This window comes from Epinephelus moara, chromosome 9 (genome assembly GCF_006386435.1).
Source record: "Epinephelus moara isolate mb chromosome 9, YSFRI_EMoa_1.0, whole genome shotgun sequence".
NCBI classification, from domain to species: Eukaryota; Metazoa; Chordata; class Actinopteri; order Perciformes; family Serranidae; genus Epinephelus; species Epinephelus moara.
In genome coordinates, this window is record NC_065514.1 from 31,713,693 (window position 1) to 31,738,114 (window position 24,422).

The following is a 24,422-nucleotide window of genomic DNA, read 5'->3' on the forward strand; positions in this document are numbered from 1 at the left end:
GAAGTGATGTTTAAAACAACGACAAAAGCAGCACATTTAGAGGCTTTTTTTTGGCTTAAAAATGGACTAAAACAATCAGTCATTAAAAATATTACCCTATTCATTTTTAGTTAATCTGAATTTTTGGACTAATGTCTTCAATTCTCATCCAAATAAATTAAAGGCATATACAGTTTTATTTACTGTATAATATGTATTATACTCATACTACACAAATGGGCTTCAACACATGCATGTGATTGGCTGTGTTTCCAGTCATGTGATTGGCTGTGTTTCCAGTCATGTGATTGGCTGTGTTTCCAGTCATATGATTGGCTGTGTTTCCGGTCACCTGATTGGCTGCCGCAGTCGAGGCAGTGTTTTCAATTTGCGGAATACGGAAGTAACAGCTAGACTCGGGTGAAACTTTTGCAATACAGTGACAGGCTATTTACACTATTACAACGAAGACATGAAGTTAGGACAGCCTGTTTTCGAAGCCTCATATCCGCCATGTTTGTATATATTTTACTGCTGACAAACAACCTACCGGACGTCCGTGTTTACTTAGTGGCGAACTAATGGGGCTCTGTTGAGTCCATAACTAAGAAATTGATAATGGATTATTCGCTAATCATAGCTGTGTTCCTCGCAAGCTTTCATTTGTCTTTGGCAGCTCAGCAGCCCCACATCGTTTTCATCTTGGCAGATGACTTTGGTTGGTATGATGTCGGCTATCACAGCTCAGAGATCAGCACCCCGAACCTGGACAAGCTGTCAGCCGGAGGAGTCCGCCTGGAGAACTACTATGTTCAGCCTCTGTGTACTCCCTCCAGAAACCAGCTCATGACCGGGAGATACCAGGTGAGATCCACACCCTGCTGCCTGTCTGATGGCTGTGTTTCTAAGGCTGTTCACAGGGTCCTACAGCCAGTGGTGGAAAAAGGATTCAGATCTTTTATTAAAGTAAAAGTACTAACACCACACTGTGAAAATACACCACTTCAAGTGTAAGCTCTACATCCAAAACCATACTTAAGTAAAAGTATGTAAGTATGAATAAAATGTATTGAGTGTACAGTAAAATGTTCCCTGTCAGTGTTTTCCTATCATATATCATGTTTTTGTTTTTGCACAAGTACATCCAGTTTGTATTTAAGTCCAGTACTTGAGTAGATATACTTAGTTACATTCCACTACTGGAAACAATTTAACACTGGATTTTCATTTGAGAATTAAATCCTTTTAATTACATTTACTTTATATTAAGTTAATCAGAAGGGACATCAGACTTCAGGAGCCTCCTCTGTATCATGATGGCATGACTTTGGGTTTGTACACTTTTCTGTATTTAGAAGAACTTTCCAAGTGGAAAAAAACCTAATTTGGACTCTGGTGGAAAGTAGAACAAGAGGACAAAGTTCTTATTTTGAAACCTTTTTTTGCATCACTGCCACCACAAAGACTGTTAGTTCCCCCTTTGCTATTCTTGATGTTGCTTTGTGACATTTTCAACACTTGTTTCCAGACAATATGAGTTTGTTTTTTAACCTCCTCCTCAGATCCATACAGGCATGCAGCACCAGATCATCTGGCCCTGTCAGCCCTACTGTGTCCCTCTGGATGAGAAACTGCTGCCCCAGCTGATGAAGGAGTCAGGCTATGCCACCCACATGGTGGGCAAGTGGCACCTGGGCATGTACAAGAAGGACTGCCTGCCCACGCGCCGGGGCTTTGACACGTACTTTGGTACACTCAATTTAGAATAAAACCTTTAATGTAACTATGGATGCACTTTCATTCCCAACATTGCACATTTATATTTGGCTTAATGTGTGCTTTAGGTTACCTGACGGGCAGCGAGGATTACTTCACTCACATACGTTGTGCTCACATCTCTGTTCTGAATCGGACTCGCTGTGCGTTGGACCTGAGGGAAGGAGAAGAGGTCGCCACCGCATTCAAAGGAGCCTATTCCACTGAGCTGTTCAGCCAGAGGGCCACCAGCATCATTGAAAAACAGGACCCTAACAAGGTGACACACAGTGTGGAGCAGTAAAACCTGCTCTGAAACATGTCAGGAACTTTAGAAATGTGCAACCTAGAAGGAGAAGATGTCAACAGCCATGGACTAAGAGGAGTTATTTCACCTTGTGTTTCTCTAGCTGCGGTCTACTTAAAGATATCATTATGTAACCTTTCTGCATTAGTATGTCATATATTTTTTTTAGGTGTACTTACATCATTGCAAATGTTTCTAACAATGTTTAAACCCTGAGAAGTCCGTAATTTAAGGACACGGTCTGCGTCATTTGGTTACTGTTGCCTGTCAGTGGCGTCATATCTCCTTTGCCCATGCATCAGGGTTGGGGTTGTCTGCCAGAAGTTGTCATAAATTTACTTTTTATTGAGAGAAACAAGCTGAACAATTGTAAGCGGCAGCTCGGCTCCAAGACCTGCTTTGCCAAACAGCATAAGAGAAACGCTGATTTTTAATTCACGTGGTCTGTTTGTTCTGGGAAGGAGAAGACCTCTGCAGATAATTCAGGTCCCAGTAAAAACCTTCTGAACACATTGATCTGAAGTTATCAGAGAAAAAAGATGAGCAAACATTAGCAGGAGCTGGGCTAAAGCCCCCACACAACAAGCCGAACAGCATTGGAGAATTACTTGGAGACTTACATCCATCAGGTGGACACAAACACAACTCCAAATGAATGATGCTGTTGCTCTGTAACTGTTGAATGTTTAATAAGCAACTGTTAACTGACTGACTAACTGACTGTTTACTTTCAGTTTATCAACTTAAAAGGTGATAATATGTCAGTATTGATGTTTGTTGTATTTGTACTGAGAACTGCCACCACTGCCATGTACAATAGTAAATCACATAGTTGAGTTTTTACATGCTGTTCTCTCTTTATCTTCCAGCCACTTTTCCTCTACGTAGCAATGCAGGCAGTCCATGCACCCTTGCAGGTGCCAGAGCGCTACGTGGCCCCCTACAGTTTCATCAAAGACCCCCATCGCAAGCTGTATGCCGGCATGGTGTCGGCCATGGATGAGGCAGTGGGCAACATCACTCTGGCTTTGCAGCAGAGAGGACTCTGGGACAACACGATCCTGGTATTTTCAACAGGTATGTTTTTGTAGTGAAGCGCAGGAAAATGAAAAATTTATCTTCTATAGAATCTTGTGGAAACATTTTAAGATAAAAACAAATGACACATTGCTGAAGCACTGGATCATCTTACTTTAACAGTAACTCAGGTGTGGGTTTTTTTATAACCTGGAGCCTATTTTCCCGCGTTTTTGTGTCTAAGTGACTAATGGGCACAGCAATTTTTGAGATTGGAATAGTACTGAGGAGTTGAAACAGGCTGCAATGTTAACACTCAGGGCAATTGAGTACCATCAATTTAAGCCCACTAAAAGAGTTTGTTGTTGCCACTGACAGGCTCAGAGTATTATTCTGTCTGACACCATATGGAAAGGATCCATACAGAGAAAGACCTCTTTGTTAAAGATTAAGATCCATTTTGTTTAACCAGAAACAGCCCCAAAGCAGCCATCGCCAAACCTACCAGACTCCATTGAAATAAACATTAATTTTATCATCATAAATCAGACTTAATTCAAAGTTGGGAAAAATAAAATAAAACACACAAAAATCATCTTAGTTCATTTTTCAACAGTTCAAACATTCTCCAGCTCTGGATTTGTTGAAGTAAATCCTTAATTCACCCAGTTAGGTTTGAAAATATTCTGGTTCTATATATGTTAAAATTACTGTTTATTTGAATGGAGTCTGGTTTCTTTGGTGATAATAATTTCGGGGCTATTTTTGATTAAACAAAAAATCTATATCTATAGGGTTTCTCTTCATAATGTTGTAGACACTCATAATGACAATTTGAACCTGTCAGCGGCAAAAAAAAAAAAAAAAAAATCAGAGCGTTTTAGTGGATGTAAGTTGACGGAGCACAAATGTCTGCTACCATTATATTGCTGCGTGTTTCACATGCAGCCCTGTCACTCAATTCTGAACCACTTTTAAAGATTGTTGTCTCCATTAGTCACTTAGACATAAAAACATAGGAAAATTGGGTCCAGGTTGCAAAGTACCGAAGTTACCCTTTAATTAGAGAGAACTTTTACTATTTTAATGGAAACATACAATAAAAGTTTTTTGTCCATAGATCAGGTGAAAGCCTCTGGGAATGCTAATGTGTTTTCCACAGCTTTTTTCTGTGTGCCAAAATGGAAAGCAAATCAGTGACTGCTAAATAACAAGCAATTACATTTTAATGTCTGCAGACTCAAAACCACACTTTCTTTGAGCATCAAAGCCAGTTTTCCAGGGTTCAGAGGAGTAGGGTGACAGGTTTATTAAATTAAAGCATTTCAGGGTTAGATAACACTTTTATTACACAACATGGTCAAGTGGGAAGCACATGAAACAGATATCCCTGCATGTTAAGTGTTTGCAACATTTCCAGGGTGGTTACAATGAAAATAACCCTTGTAATACTGGGGATGTCCACTAGAGAGCAGTGTTTAGTTGTATTTGTTATAACGGTTTTCTGTCAGGATCGCTGTCAGGCTAGGTGTGGAGATTTAAAGACAGAAATAACACTTAAGGAACACTTCTGGAGTCTCAGTACCATTAAACCCCGAAAAATACCCATCATATAGACCTTTTGATGAAGAGCATGATATGGCCAAAGATGAGCGAGTGCAGCATCATCTAAGCATGCGCCTGCTCTCGGGTTTCCACATGTGGAACTTCTAATGAATTGCATCTGAAGTAGGTAACTCCTTTGAGGGTTATTTTTAGGGGCATTTTAAAGGGTAATTAGAAGACAGGAACAATGCTGTGAAAGTATAGTGCAAGGGTTTTGTAATACCTGCGGTAGGTGGCCTGTTTCATTGTTCTTCTTCCACACATTTGGTGGTTGGCAATGACTGCAGGATTCAGGCAGCCATATGCCGGGCAGACACTGACTCTGCTGATGTGAAAAACTACTTCCTGCTTCCTTCATGTCAATGCAATATGCTGGTTATGTAATACCTGACTTTGGCTCCCTGTGGTGGAATGTAACTCAGTACATTTACTCAAGTAATGCATTAAAAGTAAGTACAAATTTGAGGTATTTGTATTTTGATTTTATGCTACTTCATACGTTTACTAACCATGTATCTCGAGATGTGTTGATTTTGATTGTTTCTGATAAACTGGAGGATGAAGTGTCTCTTTATGTGTTGAGAAAATTCTCCTCCTTCTCAAGCTAAATAAACTCTTTAGAAACTCTCATGGATCAGCTGGTAAATGCATCGTCACAAAGCTGAAAACAGGGCTGTTTTTCTGACACCATGAAAGGCCGACTTTTTAGAGATTCGTGGTGCTCACAGGACAGCCACACTACAAACATACGATGATCTTATAGAATATGATGCATTGCTGTGGATTAAACTACCCAACATTTTATGAAGGAGTTAAAATGAGCACAACCTCAAACATGGAAAGCAGTAACATGCAACATACACATTAATGCAACTGTTGTATTAATACAAAAACATCAGAGAGAATAGCGAAACACTGACTGGGAACATTTTGCTGAACAATGACTACTTTTACTTTTCATACTTACCGGTAAGTAAGGTTTTGAATACAGGACTTAAACCTGTAGTGGAGTACTTTCATAGGATGGCATTGGTACTTCTCCTGAAGTAAAAGATCCTTTACTTCTTCCACCACTGGGTATACTTTATAAACCAATAAACATCCCTTACCAAAAATAGTCTGAGTAAGGTCTATCAGTGGCTTTATTAGTCATATCTACTACAGTACTGTTATCACTGACCTACATGTGTAAGGCTCAACAGGAAAGAAATGAGGCCGAACCTTGAAATTCCTTTATGATGAAAGTTTGTGTCTCAGCGGGACTTTACTGTAAGCAAACTAAGTGACAGAGTTTTAGGTGAAACTGGACGGGGAAGCTGGGAAAGAAAGAGAGAGGGAGAGAATTGGCCTGTAGAGAGCCAAAGCAGCTTGAAAAGGCATTAAGGAGCAGACGGTCTTTTCCAGAACAGTTCGGGCATTGGTACAGACTATTTCCTGGACTCACATGACACAGGGAGCCCTGCCTGGATGTGATTGGTCAAGTGTGTTTATACTGGACAGACATATTGGGGACGATGACAGTCAGTGTTACTGCTTGTGTGCCTGTGTGCCTGTGTTTGGTAATAGTTGGATGCTATGCAGTTGTATTCGTCAAACAGGGGAGGCAAATGGATGAACATTGATGAATTATTTTAATGCTCTATGATCTACTACTTTAATCCAGACTGAAATATCTCAACATCTATTTTATGGATTGCCATGAAATTTTAAACAGACATATATGATCCCTAGAGGATGAATCTTACTGACTTTGAAGACCCTCTGTCTTTTCCTTGAGTGCCATCATCAGGTCAAAATTTGAATTTGTCCAGTACTTTGGTTTACAATAAAACACTTGCAAAATGAATGACATTTCCCATCTTCCTCAGCTGTACTTTGTGTTAAGTGTTAAACAGCAAATGTTAGCCAACACTCTAAATTAAGATGGTTAACAGTGTAAACATTATACCTGCTGATAGACCATGTCAAATGTGACAACAGAGGCATTCTAAATGGGTGTGAGTTTATTTCCTGTTTGAGTGTTTGTTAATGCATTAGCTGACAGGAAGTAAGCAGATACAAAAGCTGCTGCCCTAGCAACAGAATAGCTGTAGGGGTGTACATAACAAATTTCATTGTGATATGATATTATATTTGCTGGTATCACAAAGTCTGGTACGATGCAGTTTTAATTCGATTCAGTTCAGTGGCCGGTGATTGATATGAGGCAATCAGTGAATATCCTCCCTGTCTTTTTCTTGACTGCTTACCATTATCTGCCTGGTGCTTGGCTGTTAGCATTGTTTAAATGTTTAGGAAGGAGGTGCACTCGGATGGAAATGGTGACACAGACGTACCATGGCATATCTTAAAGATGAATCATATTCACTTTGCATTGATAATATTGGATCATTGATCATTGAATCAGTCCAGATTGATTTACTGTTAAACCCCTACCTCCCAAACATCAGCATATAGGAATGTTGATGTAGCATTTAGCTCAAGTACCAGTGGTGGATGAAGTACCTAAAAGCCACACTTGGGTAAAACTAGACATATCTCACCAGAAAATGACTTTGGTAGAATTTAAAGTCACCTATCAGAATATTACTTGAGTAAAAGTCTTAAAATATCTGATATTACAAGTACAAGTACAAGTAAATGCTGGTAATAAAAAAGCAAGCAATCAGAATTTTGAGAATAATGAGGTTTATTTCTTCTTCACATGAACACCACCTTAAAAATTGAGCGTACAGGGCATCGGTGGCTTAGTGGATAGAGCCCGTGCCCCATGTACAAGGCTGTTGCCGCAGCGGGCATGGTTCGACTCCAGCCTGTGGCCCTTTGCTGCATGTCATTCCCTCTCTCTCTCTCTCTCCCCCTTTCACACTTAGCTTTCCTGTCAATTAAAGGCTAAAATGCCCAAAAAATGTCTTTAAAAAAAATAAAAAATTCAGCATACATTACGCTTAAAGAAAAACAAGGTCTTCTTCACAACTTAAAGAATTTAAATAAAACCTTTGACCTCCAGGGCTGACACGCTGTAGTGGAGCAGTCACCTCACAGTTACCCATCACAAATCTGTATCTCCTTGAGTCATTACTTGCCCTCTCTGCTGTGGGACGCCATTTTCTGCCTCCATCATGAAGACGGTCTCATTGTCAAGTGGGATGTAGTCGCTAGCATGTGGCATCAAATCTCACATGCAGTTGGACTTCACCGGAAATATTTTATTTTGTAAATGTAGCAGAGAAAAACTGAAATTTGGTAGAAATCTAAAAACTGAAGTACAGATACTCCCAAAAAATACTCAAGTTCACAGATCTCTACTTCCTGCCTGGGAAGATGACATGTTTTCTGTCAGGCAAAAGCAATGTTTAAAAGCAATATTTCCACTCTGCTCTCCTCTCTACTTCTTCACTGTATGTGAAATCTACACATTGCTCTTAGACGCTGGTGTGGTTTCTCTTTGGGGCTAGCATGGCTGCAGACTCTTTGTCTTGTTCAACATTCAGTACACATACACCTCTCCAGATCTCATCTTTATGCCTCTGTCTTTTTATTTACCAATTTAAAATCCATAATCCATCTTTGTCTTCTTTTTCTTTGTGTCATTCCACTTTGTCCCCAGATAATGGAGGTCAGACGCTGAGTGGTGGCAGCAACTGGCCACTGCGAGGGAGGAAGTGGTCACTGTGGGAAGGAGGGATCCGGGGAGTCGGATTTGTCGCCAGCCCGCTACTGAAGCAACCCGGTACTGTCAGCCACGAACTCATCCACATCTCCGATTGGCTGCCAACACTTGTTGGCCTGGCCGGAGGGAGCACCAATGGCACAAAGCCACTGGATGGATTCAATGTGTGGAACACGATCAGGTGAGCTGGACTGCTGTACTGTTTTTACAGATCTGGGATGTCAGCTGAGAGTGTTTCTTGGGTGGCAGGTCAGAGTTTACAGCATGAACGATACCAGTTCTTGAGTTCTGACAGCCTGCCCTCTCTTTGTGCCTCTTTCCGATCCTCCCCCCCCCCCCCATGTGCTCTCGCTCCAACTCCCTCTGCCTGTCTCCCTGACCTAGCGTCTTTTTCTTGTAGGAGCCCCTGCTCCTTCAATAAGCCCTTTGTTACTGTGGCAATGGGAGCTCAAAGAGAAGGAAATTCCATCAGTCATTCTCACACAAATCTGTAGTCCTTCCATCCCTGTCTTCTTTCCCCTTATCCCCCCTCCATCCCCACCTCTGCCTGTAAGAGCTAAGAGGGCCTGCTGTTGGATAAGCTAATTAGTTTAGCTCCAAATCCTTTTATGTGGCAACATACCTGAGATGTTGTGATTCTTTTTTATGTGATACATTGAATTTTGCTTTGGAGAACTCTGCAAAGAAACTGTAAGTGATTTAATAAGTCATATGCAACTGCTGACAGACCACAGATGCACTTTCCATGTTAGTTAGTGTGCAGGTCATCACACAGGCTGTCACTGCCTCTTGTTTGACTGACACTTTATATTTGTAAACTAAATGTGGACGCAGTGAAAGGAGGTGAAATTGAGGGCTGCAGCAGAGCCCCAGCAGAAAATCAAGGCTTAGCCTGGACCACAAACTACTACTCACAGCCTCCACTTGACTCGATTGGCTGACGCATGTCAGCTGACCACTGGCTGCTGCCTGTTGCCGTGTGAGCTGCACAACAACGCAGGGCACAAACTGCTGTTTGTTTTCGCTGCTTTACAGTTTCATTTAGTTTTTAATTGGCTGGCCTGTTACAGAAAACAGCAGCCAGACGGCTCGGCCGCTGGAATAAAAACCGAATGAAGGCCCAGAACAGTAGGCAGGCAGGAGAGAGTTATTTTAGTCGTGTTATCAGACACTGTGGTCAGTGAGAGCAGTGTGTTTTCTCTGTGGTGGAGTGCGGTCAGAGCATATGACTGCCTGGTGAACAACGGCCAGCTGGTTTAGATTTACAGATCCCAGTGGATTTTACAGTGCATGAGTCAGACATGGTGCTGTGTGTGTGTGTGTGTGTGTGTGTGTGTGTGTGTGTGTTGGTTGGTTGTGTATCCATATGTTAAAGAATTAAACTGCTTTTATCTTACAGCAAAGGGTTTGCCTCACCCAGACTGGAGCTGCTGCACAACATTGACCCCCAGTATAATGACATCGCTCCATGTAAGTTCACATGTTTCACTCGACATAAACAGGGCTCTTCCCAGTCTGTCTACACTGGGATTTATATTCATCACAACACACAAGACCTAATACCTCCAGCAGGGTTTCATTTGTGGATTTGGACAAGGTTGAGGTTGAGTTTCCTAACTGCCCTGAGCTGTGTAAGTGTGTATGTACAGTGTATATATGTTCGCTCCCACCCAGACCTGGGAAGGAGAGAATTTTGACATGACTTTGAAATTCTGATCTTGTGAAATACAAACATTGGCTGACACAAACTGCAGAGATCCCATCAAGAAGATATTCATAGCAGCAAATCTTGCCAGAAGGCTGAGATCATTTTACTCCTCATGCAAATCTGAAACTTAGTTTGCATCCAGTTTTGTTTTATAGCACTACAGCTACATGTCTTCTTTTTGAGAAACTTCCTGAAGCAAATGGAGCTGCCACTTGTTCACGTGCTTATCTGTTTGTCTAATATCCCTTTAATCATCCAGTGACCTCTCAACAGGGTGGAAACCACTAGTCTAAACTCATATGTTGACCCTTTAGCTATAAATCCTGTACAGGGGGGCTGATCTCAGGTCACACTGGGAGAGAGGCAGGATACACACTGGGCTGGTCACCAGTCTGTCACAGTGCTGACAACTTTGCTGACAACCATTCACTCCTAAGGCAATTTAGTTTGAAGCAGCTGCAAGGAGTTTGTTATTTATTATGAAACAGTCTTAATTCATTACTGATGCCTCCGTATGAGCTACAGAAGCAAACAACGCCATCAGCAAGAAAATTTGTGATTCCTATAAAGTTACCTGAATGCCGGTTCTCTAGGTCCATCTCAGCCAAATCAGACGAAATAGTTTATGATACACTGAAAGGAAGAGCCTACAGCCCATTTTACACAGAGATCCTGCAATAGGGCCACAGCGAAGACTCTATATTACATCAGCTTTGCCTTTTTACACAGAACCAAATAATGCCAGCATCATGCCGACCCCATGTGTGATTTTTTAGATAGTATGCCAACTTCAGGAAGCAAAAAGAGCTTGAGGTGTAGCACAGCAGCATCAAACTCTAGTGTGATTAATAACAGACACGTCTGGCAGCACCCGTCATTTACTGCCCCTGTTATATGGTGGCTGATCTCTCCTCTCGTCTTCTCGGAGGGCAAGGTGCTCTCCCCAGGTTGCGGACATTTTTGGTTGGTGTTTTTAATTTTTAAATCAGCAGCTAACTGCTCCTCAGTGATGTTTCTACCTCTGCTGCTGGTTCAAAGGCAAGACAACACTGCCCCCAGTTCTGTGATTGTACCTTTTATACAGAATGGCAAGGTGGAATAACGCTGCAACATTCTCGCCTTAAACAGGGCCTCATTATTAAAAGGCAAAGTTTCACTGTACATTAGTCAGTTAAAAGTAAGCAAGAGGAGATTTGTCTTTAGATAATTTTATTTTTGATATTATATTTTGTGGTTTTGGCTGATACTGGAGCAGGATCAGCACAGGGAGAAGGACAAGAATTAACCGTAGAGCAAAAAAAAAGGTAAAAGGGACCGTGATAGACCATGGTCAAAAACTCTAGACAACCATGGTTGCTCATTCAACAGATGGAGAGAGTTGTGGAATTTGAAAGGATTCAAAACTGACCCTTCACCGCCCTTCTTTTTCCTAGACAGCTGTATGTTTTTTTTAAATTTAGCTTGTTCAACAAAATTACTATTATTGAGCAACCCAATCTGCTCATTGTAGGCTTACAAGTAACCTAGGCATATGAACGACACCAAAGCATCATTTACTTTGTTTCACTAGCATCATATTGCAGTTATTAACCTTACATTAATCTCTCAAGACAGATTCTGCAATTTACATTGTAAATTAAAGGAAGTAAAGGAAGAAAAAAAAATATTTTTTTTTCTTTTCTTTTTTTTACCGATGGATTTCCAGATTGATCTTACATAGCCATAAATAGATACATTACCTCATCGCCATGCATTCTGCAAATAGTTGTGTTTGAAAAAGAAAACTATTATTAAAAGTAAGTTTTGTCTTTCTTCACTCGCTTCCAAAGCAAATGTAGGCCATGGATGTTTAAAGAGAACTGGATACAACGTTGGAGGCAGGGTCCTGTTCATTCTTAGAAAGTTGCTCATGAAGCCAAAAAAGCTTGATTTCTGTGGTGTGAAATTGTCCAGATCTTCCACATTGTTGAGGCCATAGAGTAGGCGTGCTAGAGACTTCCACCGGCCATGTGGGTAACTTCCGTTTGTTTAAGTGCTCCAGTAACTTCAGTGTTCAGTTGTGCAGCTCTTCTGGACTTTCCAAATGTCATATTGAAACATGTCATTCACAGGGGTTGTAGCACTGCGACAGACCTGGAAGTTGCAATACCACTGTTTGGCCACTATGTAAAAATTGGCTTCAAAGCTAGGCGCACTTCTTTATGACACAAGGCAGAAATGCTCATGGGAAATGTGTCGTTAAACACTACCTCTTTTGTCCACAGGGGGTCACCAAAATCAACACAAAATGAAAGTTCCTTGTAGTTTCTGTAATTGTTAGTTAACCTAACCTGAATGTCTTTGGACTGTGTGAGGAAACCAGTACAGTTTTTTTAAAACCATAATTCATCTGCCAGTGATAAAGCATGCTGTAGGTGATGATTGAAACCTCATGTTAGCTCTCCTCCTCTCTCTGTTCACGATGTCTATAATGTGTCTACCCTCATTTCTAATGTTGTAATTCTACTGTTTCCTCTCTCTTCCCGACATGTCCAACAAGTATCAAGAGGCTCATTGTTCGAGCCGCTATTCCCAAATACGCCAGACATGGTGAATCCAATTAACTCAAGTCAAAGCAGACTGGGGGCCAAAGAATAGCACATTACATAACATTCGACTAAACTCACATTAGAAATCCACGTTGTGTTTATTATGAGTGTTTGAAATTTGTTTGAGTGGATTAAGAGTTTATGAGGAATCTGGCTGGAGGTAAGTCTCACATGGTGTCTGGATTATTTTTAGTGGATGTCCCCTAATTTTTGCAGCTTTATGAAATATATATACACACACGTTATTTCTAGCCCATGAAGGTAAGCTTAAGATGATCATCATGAGCAACTTTTTATAAATATTTGCCCTCTAGAATTAAAATGAAATATCTTCTACTTGTGTACAAAGGTGATCTAAATTGTCTTTTATTAATTGGATTTATTTTTTCTCACACTGGCCCTCATAAAATGGTATTTGTTATTCTGTTTTCATCTGAGAAATGCTGATAACACAAGGTTGAAACTGTTATCAGTCAACAATGTTGAAATCTGAGATAGCAGGCGTTTGAGGGGGTGTGTGTGTGTGTGAGTGTGAGTGTGTGTGTGTTTACAGTTAAAACTGTGATGTAGGGATGTTTCCAGGAAATAGGTCATGTGACTGACCTTGTTTTTTGGCTGGCAGACACAGTGAAGTGGTCTCATTCTTGTCTAAACCACTTAATATTAGGTGGTCCTGTTTCTGCTGTGAGGCTACTATTTCTGACTTTGTGGAGAATGCTGCACCTTTAGTTACACATTCAAAAATAGTAGAGGTATAGGAGGAGTACATTTTTGGACTGAAGTGTTTCACAGATGTACCATAATGGGTGTGTAATGGGGTGTCCAGAAAATAGATGCATACGGTTTCCTTCATCTCCTAAAAGTACGGTTATTTTTTTCTCTTCTAGCATGTAGCAGGTGTTGCAGAAGACTAATTATTGCTGATCAATACCATGTGGGACCCTATAATAGAATTTCTTAATTTGATGCAAAAGTAGTTTTCTAAAGCTCTAAACTAGTATCAGGGTTTTGCTGGTGTCACCTACCTTTAACCTGAGTCAGTGTGAACAATGGTGGCCAGCCTTGATTTATAATGTACAACATACACCGATCAGCCAAAACATTAAAACCATTGGTGGGTGAAGTGAATAATATTGATCATCTTGTTACAGTGCAATGTTCTGCTGGGAAACCTTGGATCCTGGCGTTCATGTTAATGCTACTTGACGTGCTCCACCCACCCGAACTCTGCACCCTGCCACACCACAAAAACTGCTCAGGCATGACCCCAGGAATGGGACAAAGAGCTCAAGGCATCGACCTGACCTCCAAATACCCCAGATCCCAATCTGATTGAACATTTGAGAGACATGCTGGTACCCCAGAGATACCCGCGATCCATGGTGGGTCCTCCTTGGACCAGACTTGGCTCTGACCTGTCAGGGCATGGACACAGGACCTCCAGAGGGTGTCCTTTGGTGCCTGGCATCAGGGCGTTACTTTCAGATCTTTTGAGTCCTGTAGGTTGTGAGTTGGGGAACCAGCACATCTTACAGATGTTGGATCAGATGGGGATCTGGGGAATTTGGAGGCCAGGTCGATGCCTTGAGCTCTTTGTTATGTACCTCAGACCATTCCTGAGCAGTTTTTGTGGTGTGGTATGGGGTATTGTCCTGTTGGGGGGGTGCCATTGCCACGAGATGTAACAAGATGATCAATGTTGTTCACTTCACCTGTCAGTGGTTTTAATGTTTTGGCTGATTGGTTATGGTGTAGTCTGCAACTACATTCATAGTTGAAGTCACCTGCCAACCGTTACAGAGATCTGGGTTCAGTTTTGGAGCTAAGTGGCCAGTATACTCTATCAGAACTGCTTATCAGACAGTCGAATAGCTTCAAAACCACCTCCACTGGTGACCCCAGAAATTTTCATAGGGGTGGCCATATGGGGCCACTGAAAATCTTGGGGTAGAAGACCAAAACCAAAGACTGTAAAGATTTCAGCAGTTCTGTTATGCTTTGTATGTAGGCTAGTCAAAAAACAGTGTCACTATGACAATCTTGTTGTGTTATGTATCTATCCATGTTAGTCAATTCATTGTTCTTCAAACAGGTTGTTTGTCTGTTTCCTTAAAAAGGCAAATGTACAACATTAATTTGAAGTAGTACATTGATTGTAAGGAACAAAACATTTACTGGGCACAAGCTTTCTCAAGAGGAGACTCGTGGGTACCCATAACACCCATTTTCATTCTCTTGAGTTGAGAGTTCAAGGGACCCCTTTGAAAATGGCCATGCCAGCCTAGATTTGGAGCGTTATTTAGCCCCCTTCCCAACAGGCTAGCATGACATGGTTGGTAATAAGGAATGCCTTAGGTTGTTTAGTTTCACAAGATATCAGTAACTTCATGGTAGCTTAAAAAATGAGCATGCCACTGCCTTGTAAAGACACTAATATTGGCCTCCAATTATTTCCATCATGGGGGCCAGCAATTGTATCAGGGGCCCCCTGGCAAGTGGCAAACCTTGGGGGCAACACTGACCCCCCCCCCTTCAAAAACCTCTCTGATGTCGGGTTGATTGATTGATTGATTGATTAGACGGGGCCTGATTCCAACCATTTCTGTAATTTTCCAAAACTGTCAATCCAACATTCACCCTCACTTCATGCTGTGTAAAGGTATAAAAGATGCCATGGTGTGAACTTTGACACATTACATGATATTTCATGTCAATTTTGTTTATTTTGGAAACATAATTAAACTTTTACAGGTACAAATAGAGTTACATAAATATTTTGTAAGAAACAGTCACAGCGGCAAACTTGTCCCACACCAAGAGGGTCAATTAGACCTTTCTGAAAAAATGTAAAGCAGCATTAAATGATTTCTTTTGGTTACTTTGGTGCAACGGCACAAGCTGTAAATACAACACTGACATATTATCTCTTTACAAAGTTGATATGGTGAACATGTAGACACAGAGTAACATTAGTATCCAGTTGGAGTTTTTCTGGTCACCCAGTGGATGTAATACTCCTTTTCCACCCACATTAGCATGTTATGTGCAGTTTTTAAAAAATACAATAGGACTCCTTTGCCATTGCCAGTAGACCAGAGCTGTGTACAAGGCTCTGCAGCAGAGAAGTATGCCTCTCTGTGTTTTTTTTGTTGTTGTTTTTTCTGGTGTGGGCAGCCCATTTAACGTCATGGACATGCCAGAACACAGATTAGTAAACAGTAGAGAGCAGCAGGGAGGCAAGTAAAAATGTAACTGTAGTTAATTTTTTTATATCTGTTATTTATTCAGTTTCTCTTTCAAACTCGGTGCCAAGTGAGTAAACGTCAATTGTAACCTTTCCCATTAAGCCAGCCGGGTTGGTGGAAGTTGGCAGACCAAAGCTCTATAATTGTGGGCTGTAAAAACAAAACAATGAGCTGAAAGGCGCTGAAATGCACCGTAAAGCTGAGAGGAACTGCAGAGTCAGGTGATGAAATGAAATAAATAAAACTTTCACTTAAACCCTCATCTACAAAAGTAACACAGACCCACTGGGAGTTAATTTATAGTCCAATCACTGATTTATCACAGTTTTTAGACTCTTCTGTTTATATAGCTATAAGCCTGTGGAGCTGATATTATCCTCCAAGTTCACTGGCGGTCATTACCATCTAAATCATTTGGATTATAAGAGAACCCAGTAAAGAACAACACTACCACTTTACAAGCGTTCATGTTTTACATTTGAATCTTTATTGTCAGCCACCACAGTGACAAGCAGCTCCTCCTGATGCATTCCAGGCTGAGATTCCTCTTTGCCTAATAACCCAGCCTCTCTTTGAGACCCTGCCCCTCCACATCTCTTCCCCTTTTTCTCCCTTCATGCTTCTTCTTTCGGTCTCTCTATTTAGCTCATGAATGAGCTTTGTACCCCCCTTTTTTTTGTACATACTTTTCGCCTTTAACTTGCTTTTCAAAATCCCCTTTCCTTTGCTCTCACTCTGTGTGAGAAGAGAGATCTTGACTAAATGGGTCACAGAGGGGTCCCTGAACTTCTCGCGAAGAAATCCTGGACTTGGCCCAAGCCTTAAATCACCCCCAAATTTCCCCTTCATACTCCTCTGCTCTCTCAGGGTCTCTTCCCACTCTTCCTCCCCCTCACCTTCCTCCTTTTTCTTGAGCCCATGGATTCTCCTACTGTGGATCCAGATGAGCATGGCCCGGCTTTCAGGTGTCATGCAAAGAATATGTGTAAGAATGGAACAGTGCTTGAGGCCCTGTTCCTTCACTAAAAAGTGGAGGAAGAGCCAGATATCAAATTTAACCAACTTCCTGACATAACTGCATTAACACCTGAATCCGGCATGATGTCAATACTGCAGTTTACTGTTCTTATGCAGGGGACATGAGCTCTGCAAGTGCAGTTGTTTACACAAATCTGCTTTGGTTCAGGGATCGTTCTGCATTGAGTAACCCTAGTGTAATGCATGTGAGAACAATTAAGAGACCCACATGTCATTTTGCGCAATGATCAGTAAAGAATTCAATGTCATAGCTTTTATCATGTGGTTGCAAAAACGCTGAGATCGGAAATGTTTTAATTCTCCAGTCATGTCGCTGTGGTTGAATTGACTCCATAAAAACAAGCTCCGATGGGAACATTGGCTTTGTGTGGGTGGGGATTTGTCTATATGCAAAGAATGTAAGGAACTACTTGTTTTTGACAGTGCTAGGACGCTGAAATTACTTGCAAATCTGTCTAATCAGGACCATATTGTCGGGGTCAAACACAGCATGAACCTGAGAACGCTCTCAAGGCCGCTTTTTTTTTAAAGGTGTGCTTAATTCTGGGAGACATTTTCGGTAAGAGCAGAAATAGCTCATGGCAGGAGGCTGCAGAAATGTCTGGACACCCTCAGAACAAAGATAAATTATTTACTTTTGCCTTATGAAAGTGATGAAATGATGCCAGTTGGTAACTGTGACCGTTGTTCCTCCGTTTTTCAAATCTGCCTGACTGCAGTAATGGCAAATTATTCATTGTGCTTGGCAGAAATGAGAAGACTGGTGCTGAGTTGACCACATTACCACCATATTTGTCAAATTCCTCCAGCCCTAAAAGTTCCACGTGTTTGAGGAAATTCATACATACAACAATCTCTGTTTCTTAAAGGGAACAGTTGTTTTGAAGCACTCAGTTCCTGCTGTTTCACTGTTGATTTCACAAAAAGAGGTCTTTCTTATTGGCATATTTATTTTGACACCCTCACTTGACTCCCAGGTATGCATTGATATTTGGTGCCAGTCTACCAACTCGTATGGTTTACATAGACATCCACAGAGGGCGTTTTGTATCCACTGTTAGTCTAATATCGTCTTAATCAGCGGTTTCTAGTTTTATACATATTTTTAAAAGATGGATGACCTCCATGATCAGCTCTGTCCTCTGCTCTCCGCAGGTCCTGGCACCAAGCGTCAGTTAACTTTGGCTCAGGTGGTCAGCAGAGGCTCCTGGGCCAACTCTGGCTTCAATGTGTCCATTCACGCGGCCATTCGATCCTCAAACTGGAAGCTGCTGACTGGCTACCCGGGTCAGTATCTTCTGTCACCCTTAATGACATGTTTAGTCTAAGTGGGAAGCGGAAAATCAAACACACTTGTGCATAGAAACACATTCACTTCTTATCTCTGCTAATCAGTGGTGAAGGAAATATTCAGGTCTTTTACTTAAGGATCCTTAGTAAAAGTACCAATACATGAATATACTGTAAAAAGATTAATTCAAAATGAAGTAAATGTACAGAGATATTATTAGCAAAATGTATCTAAAGTATCCAAAGTAAAAGTACTTCTTACATAGAAAATTAAAAAATGCCCCTGTCACAGCTGGCAGAGGTGAAGCTAGTTTTACATTTATATTCAGTTAGTTTAGTCCAGTGGTCTGCAACTTAGGGGTCAGGCCTTTCCAAAAGGTCACCAGATAAATCTCAGGTGTTGTGAGATAATTGATGAGGTAGAACAAACAGTTTCCCAATCTGTATTTTTTTTTTTTTTGTGAAATGGATAATTGGATTATTTCACCTCTTAAGGCCTCAAACATTAATATGCAGGGTTCCCACACATTTTTACCAATGACTTTTCAAAAATGTTCATAACCTTTCCATAACATATTACCACATTTCTTTGACTTTATTTAAGTAATTAAAATGGGTAGGCCTATAAGCAATACAGTCATACATTATCAAACACACACCTCCCAGCTATTTGTGGATAAGCAAACTGCTAGCGCTTGCTAACTTTACGCGCTCGTTCGATGTTCCAGCCGCCCATTAGGTGCATGTCCCAGTTGACCAAACCTGCACATATGGGTACTTTTGCAAGGGAGAGAAAACTGAAGATCCTGTAGATGTGAATGCAACTTGTTAAACAAATGTTTGTTTTATGGACATGTCTGATAATTCTATTGCGACCTTACTTGAACCTTGGCGTTCGCAGTACCTAACTAAATTAAGTTTGATCGCCGTCATGTTCCTTCAGGCAACCCATCATCCAAGTGGATCACTGACCCAATGCTGGATGGATATTGATTAACATGATACCTGGTGATTCAAATAAATATGTACATTTATTAAATTACCAGGTATTGTTTAGCTAAGTGTTGTTTAACCAACCTGTTAACAGCAAGCTGTTTGATCTACAGGCTGAGATTTAGTCTGAGATGACCGATGACCAATGTCCAATGCTGCTATACTGTGTTACTGTTTTCCAGCAAACTCCCACTTAAGCTAACATTAGCTCTCCACCAGTAGTAACTGTTACCAGCATCATTTAGTCATTTACCACACTGACAGTGAATATTCGCTAATCTTAAAAGCCCAAATCTCAGTCTGAAAGCCTCTGTTAACCTGCCACACAACAGCTTTTCTACATGGCGTCTGCAGTGATGTGGGCACCACACCAGACTTTCATCATAGAGAGGTAGCTGAGCCAGAAGGCAAAGCTCTCAATTTACTGATCCATCAACGTCTGAACTCTCACCTATGGTCATGAGCTTTGGGTAGTCGCTAAAAGAATGAGATCCCGGATACAAGCGGCCAAAATGAGTTTTCTTAATAGTGTGGCTGGGCTCAGCCTCAGAGATAGGGTGAGGAGCTCGGACATCCGGAGGGAGCTTGGAGTAGAGCCACTGCTCCCTTATGTTGAAAAAGGGGCCAGCGGACATGGTTCAAGTATCTGATTAGAAAGACTCCTAGGCGCCTCCCATTTGAGGTGTTTCAGGCACATCCAACTGGTAGAGCCAGAACATGCTTGTTTTCTGGCCTGGGAACACCTCAGGATCCCCTAGGAGGAGCTGCGCATTGCTGGGGAGGGGGATGTATGGAGTACTTTGCTCAGCCTGCTGCCCTTGCAACCTGACCTCGGACAAGCAGATGAAAATGGAATGGAGAACAGTTTCCAGTTTTCCTGTTTCTCTCCTGATGTATCAACACATCCCCCCCCCCCCCCCCCCCCCCCCCCCCCCCCCCCCCCCAAAGGGGGCGTGGCCTTGGCAATGCCACAGTGCCAGTCAGGTCTATGTGTATCTCGTAATACTACCGACATTTCAACAGTCACTAGATTTTAAATTAGTAATACAAAGAGCATATTTTGCGTAATGCTAGACATGTTTGGGGATTTTTATGAACACATTCAAACAATAGCCAAAACAATGTATATTCAAAATATTTCCAAAACATTCTGTTAAAAACAAACCATTTCTAGGCCTGAAAAACAGTTTTTTTGATTTCATAACTTTTCCAGGAATTTCATGACTGTGGGAACCTTGTATATAAATGAAACCATGTGAGAAGTTTAGAGGGGAAATGTGTCCTTGGTGAAACTGCTAATAACTCACAGACAGCTGAAATGTCACAAAGGGCCCCAACTAGATACTATTTTTTCACAAGTCACAAGCAAAATGTGCCAGGAGCCAGTGCTGTAATCTTTAACAAGGCATTTTATTATATAAGCTCAATATTTGTCTGTTAAATGTAAAACTACAGCTGTCAGATAAATGAAGTGCAGCGAAAAGTACTAGATTTGCCTCTGAAATGTGGAGCAGTAGAGGTGCAAAGTTGCATTGAATGGAAATATTTGGACGAAACACCTTAAAATTATACTTGAATAAATGTCCTTTCCACAACTGCTGCTAATGTCCGTCATCTTGTTTACTTCAGGTTGTGACATTTGGTTCCCGCGGCCCAGCCACAACAGCTCCGAGCGGAGCCACTCAGAGGTGGATCCACTGAACTCCGTAATGCTGTTTGACATAGAAAAAGATCCAGAGGAAAGGAATGATGTGTCTGCTCAGTTCCCGGCAGTAGTGGAGTATCTCCTCACCAGGCTCAACCAATACCAGAAAAGTGCTGTGCCCGTAACCTTCCCCGATGAAGACCCCAGATGTGACCCAGGCCCCACTGGAGCCTGGGGACCCTGGGCTTAGATGGCAGTGACAATGATGAAGGTTGTAACACTGTGAATTACTGCAGCAGGGATCTCCTCTGTAAAGGAGAGAGACATTTTTTTCTGATGATTCACTTCCAATATGTATCAACCAAAAGACAGCTTTTTTCATCACAGTATTTTCCAAACAGTCAAAACGCAATCATGGAGACCTTTTAAAGAAAATATTTGACTTATATTTTTGAAATGGAACCAATTAGTTTCAAAATAGAGACTTGATCATCAACTGACTGACGGATGATGCCATTAATATTGACCTGTGTCCCACTCCTGAGATGCTTTCAGAGGTTTAGTTAAAGCGATTGCGCAAACTCAAGCTACACATGTTGCTGATTTACCTCCCTGCTGTTCCAGGTATTTGCACTTCATTTATCTACTGTTGAGAAGCTGCAGGCTTCCTTGTATGTGTCAAACATTGTGGTTGTTTTTAAACCTGGGAAAAATATTTCAGCAACCACACTATGGTGTCATTTGGAGCTTTTCAAGGAGTGTACAGGAAAGGGCAACATACTGATGTGTTTAAGAGAGAACAGATGCACACAGTGTTGATTTTAGCCAGATTTGATATTTCAAGCTGTACTAATCAATGTTTTTATATCGGCAATGGATAAAATGACAACATACATCACAGTATGTGAAAGGAGGTACTTGTAGTAACAAACCCAAAGAGAATTATCACGACTCCCCTCAGCTCTGCATCTCTCAGCTCATTATTATGGTTCAGTCTCACAGCTCTCATCAGTGTCATTCCCATCAGCAGCAGGAACCTGTTTTTATTGGAAAAAGCTCTGATAAACCAACAGTGCACTACCTGCCAAGCACCAAATAACAAATGACCAAAGTTAGTAACTAGCTGGTGTTGAACATAGTGGAACATTCTGCCACTAAAGAGCCAGATATTTCCCTCATGAGCTGGTGGGGACCTTTAGCAGTGGTTTGTATAGATGTCTGCTTTCGGCCTGAAATAATAAATGAAAGCAATGTTTAAATACAAAATTTCTACAGACCATTTCACTCAGCTCGGCTTTATTTCTTTTCTGGAATGAATACAACCTAAGTCTGCTGCGCATTCTGTTGAAATGTTTGATTTGGAGACATTAGATCACAAAAATGTTTACAGCTTGTTACATTGCTGCTAAATGGCCAGGTGTAAAATATGTTTTAAAAATGCTTTAAATTAACTGAGCTCTACTTTCCTTTTTTCATAAACTGTGCACATCGCTATTCGTAAATGCCTACTGGTTGAAGCTTAAAATGTGTGGTTGGTGTTTTATGCCAGGAAACAAAAAGTTACAAAATAAAGAGGCAAAAATGCGGTGAAGCTGTGTTTAAAACCATAGACTGTGAAATGAAGCCAAAAAATCTTGATCGCCCCCTGGCAACCATTGGTCATAAACTCTGCCGCCTCCATGTTAGCGGATGGGACATGGGCCAAACTAAAATAAAAGTAAGTAAACATCAAATAAACTGTTCTATAGTTGTTTTCAATCATTTAAGTAGATTGTATCATGCTGATGAATGCTCAAGTGCGCATTACTCTGTTTAAAACATAAAAAAACCCACCAGCCACACTGCTGGAACCCATGCAGAATGTGTCTCCTTGTCTTGCTGGAATAAGCAGGAACGTCTCTAACAAGACTTCATCTGCATGGCAGCATATGTTGCTCCAAAACCTGTATATACCTTTAAGCATTCATGGTGCCTTCGCGGATGTGCAAGTTACCCATGATGCTGTGGGCAATGACACACCTCCATACCATCACAGATTTCTCTGGATTCTCTGAACTTGTTCGATGATATGGATTGTAGATGGTGAAATCCTTAAAATCCTGCTATTGTAATTTGAGAAATGTTGTTCTTAAGTGTTGGCCTATTTACCCACACAGTTTTTCACAAAGTAACAATCCCTGCTTGCGAATGTGAACAACTGAGGCTTTGGAGAGTGGAGACCCTTTCATACCCAATAATGATACTTTCATTTGTCAGCAACTGACTGACCTTTATACCTGTGGAATGTGTCAAACAGGTGTTTTGGAACATGTTGCAGGAATCAAATTCAGGATCAGTGTTTATTTACAATAAATAATAAGGTTTATCAGTTTATATTTAAAATATCTTGTCTTTGTACTGTATTCAATTGGATTCAAAAGGACTTGCAAATCATTGCATTTGTTTTTATTTACATTTTACACAGCATCCCAACTTTTTTGGAATTGGGATTGTGGTTATTTTGTTGTTATTTTGTTATGATGCTATAAAGGGGGGCTTTATGTTACATATAACAGCTGTGTGTGTGTGTGTGTGTGTGAGAATCATGGATGTATAAATTATGGGCATTTTGATTTTGAATGTTTGTGATAAATTAAAGGATGAAGTGTTCCTGTATGGGTGGAGAAAAATCTATTACTTCTTAAGCTAAATAAACTTGGATCAGCTGGAAAATGCATTGTCGCAAAGCTGAAAACAGGGCTGTTTTTCTGACACCATTAAAAGTTGACTTTTTAGAGATATGTGGTTCTCACATGACAGTCAAGCTACAAACATATGATGATCTCATAGAATATGATGCATTGCTGTAGATTAAATGGCCCAGCAGTACATAAGGAGTTAAAATAAGAACAACCTTAAACATCTACAGTAGGAAAATGCAACATACACATTAATGCAGCACTAATATTAATACAAAAACATCAGAGAGAATATGAAAACACTGTCAGGGAAGATTTGACTGAGCAGTGAGTTATTTTACTTGTCATGCATGAAGTGAATTTTGCTGATACATCCTACTTTAAGTAAGGTTTTGAATTTAGGACTTTTACCTCTGAATCTGAAAATGTCTTCCACCGCAAGATGCTGGATGCTAATATTCAGCTAACTACAAGTGTTCTTAGGTTTTGTGCCCCCTCTAGTTGCCTTACAGGTAGTGACTCGGTGCTTAATGTGTTAGTTGGGACAGTGTATTTCTGTTTAGACGTTGAAAATGTGAGGAATTTCTTGTACATTTCATGCATCCCTTATGTTATGGCTTCAGCAATAACTCTCACATGCCAGTCATTCATGAATGTGCAGTTCTCACGGAAGTGATTTAGATAGAGTTATGGTGATATATCTTCTGAATTGCTGTGGATAATGATTGTGTCCCATGTGTTTGATCTGTTAAAGTCACTACATCAGAGAAAACAAACATACTAAAGGGTAAAAATCTTTTCCAGAGGTACAATTTGCATATTGGGAATCTAAGCAGGAGAAACTAATTTCCTCAATACACCTACCCTCTTTGACCTCTGGCCCCTTGGTGATTGACCTCCC

General features: G+C 40.9%; 1 protein-coding gene across 1 annotated transcript; it reads left to right on the top strand.

Moving 5' to 3' along the window:
- The first annotated feature begins 370 nt into the window (after nt 1–370).
- Nucleotides 371–23,569, top strand: arsb (arylsulfatase B). The gene is made up of 8 exons (XM_050052360.1): nt 371–843; nt 1,542–1,728; nt 1,824–2,014; nt 2,911–3,118; nt 8,274–8,517; nt 9,736–9,806; nt 18,071–18,202; nt 20,828–23,569. The coding sequence occupies exons 1-8, from the start codon at nt 598–600 to the stop codon at nt 21,091–21,093; spliced, it is 1,545 nt and encodes a 514-aa protein (XP_049908317.1). The 5' UTR covers nt 371–597; the 3' UTR covers nt 21,094–23,569.
- Nucleotides 23,570–24,422: the final 853 nt, after the last annotated feature.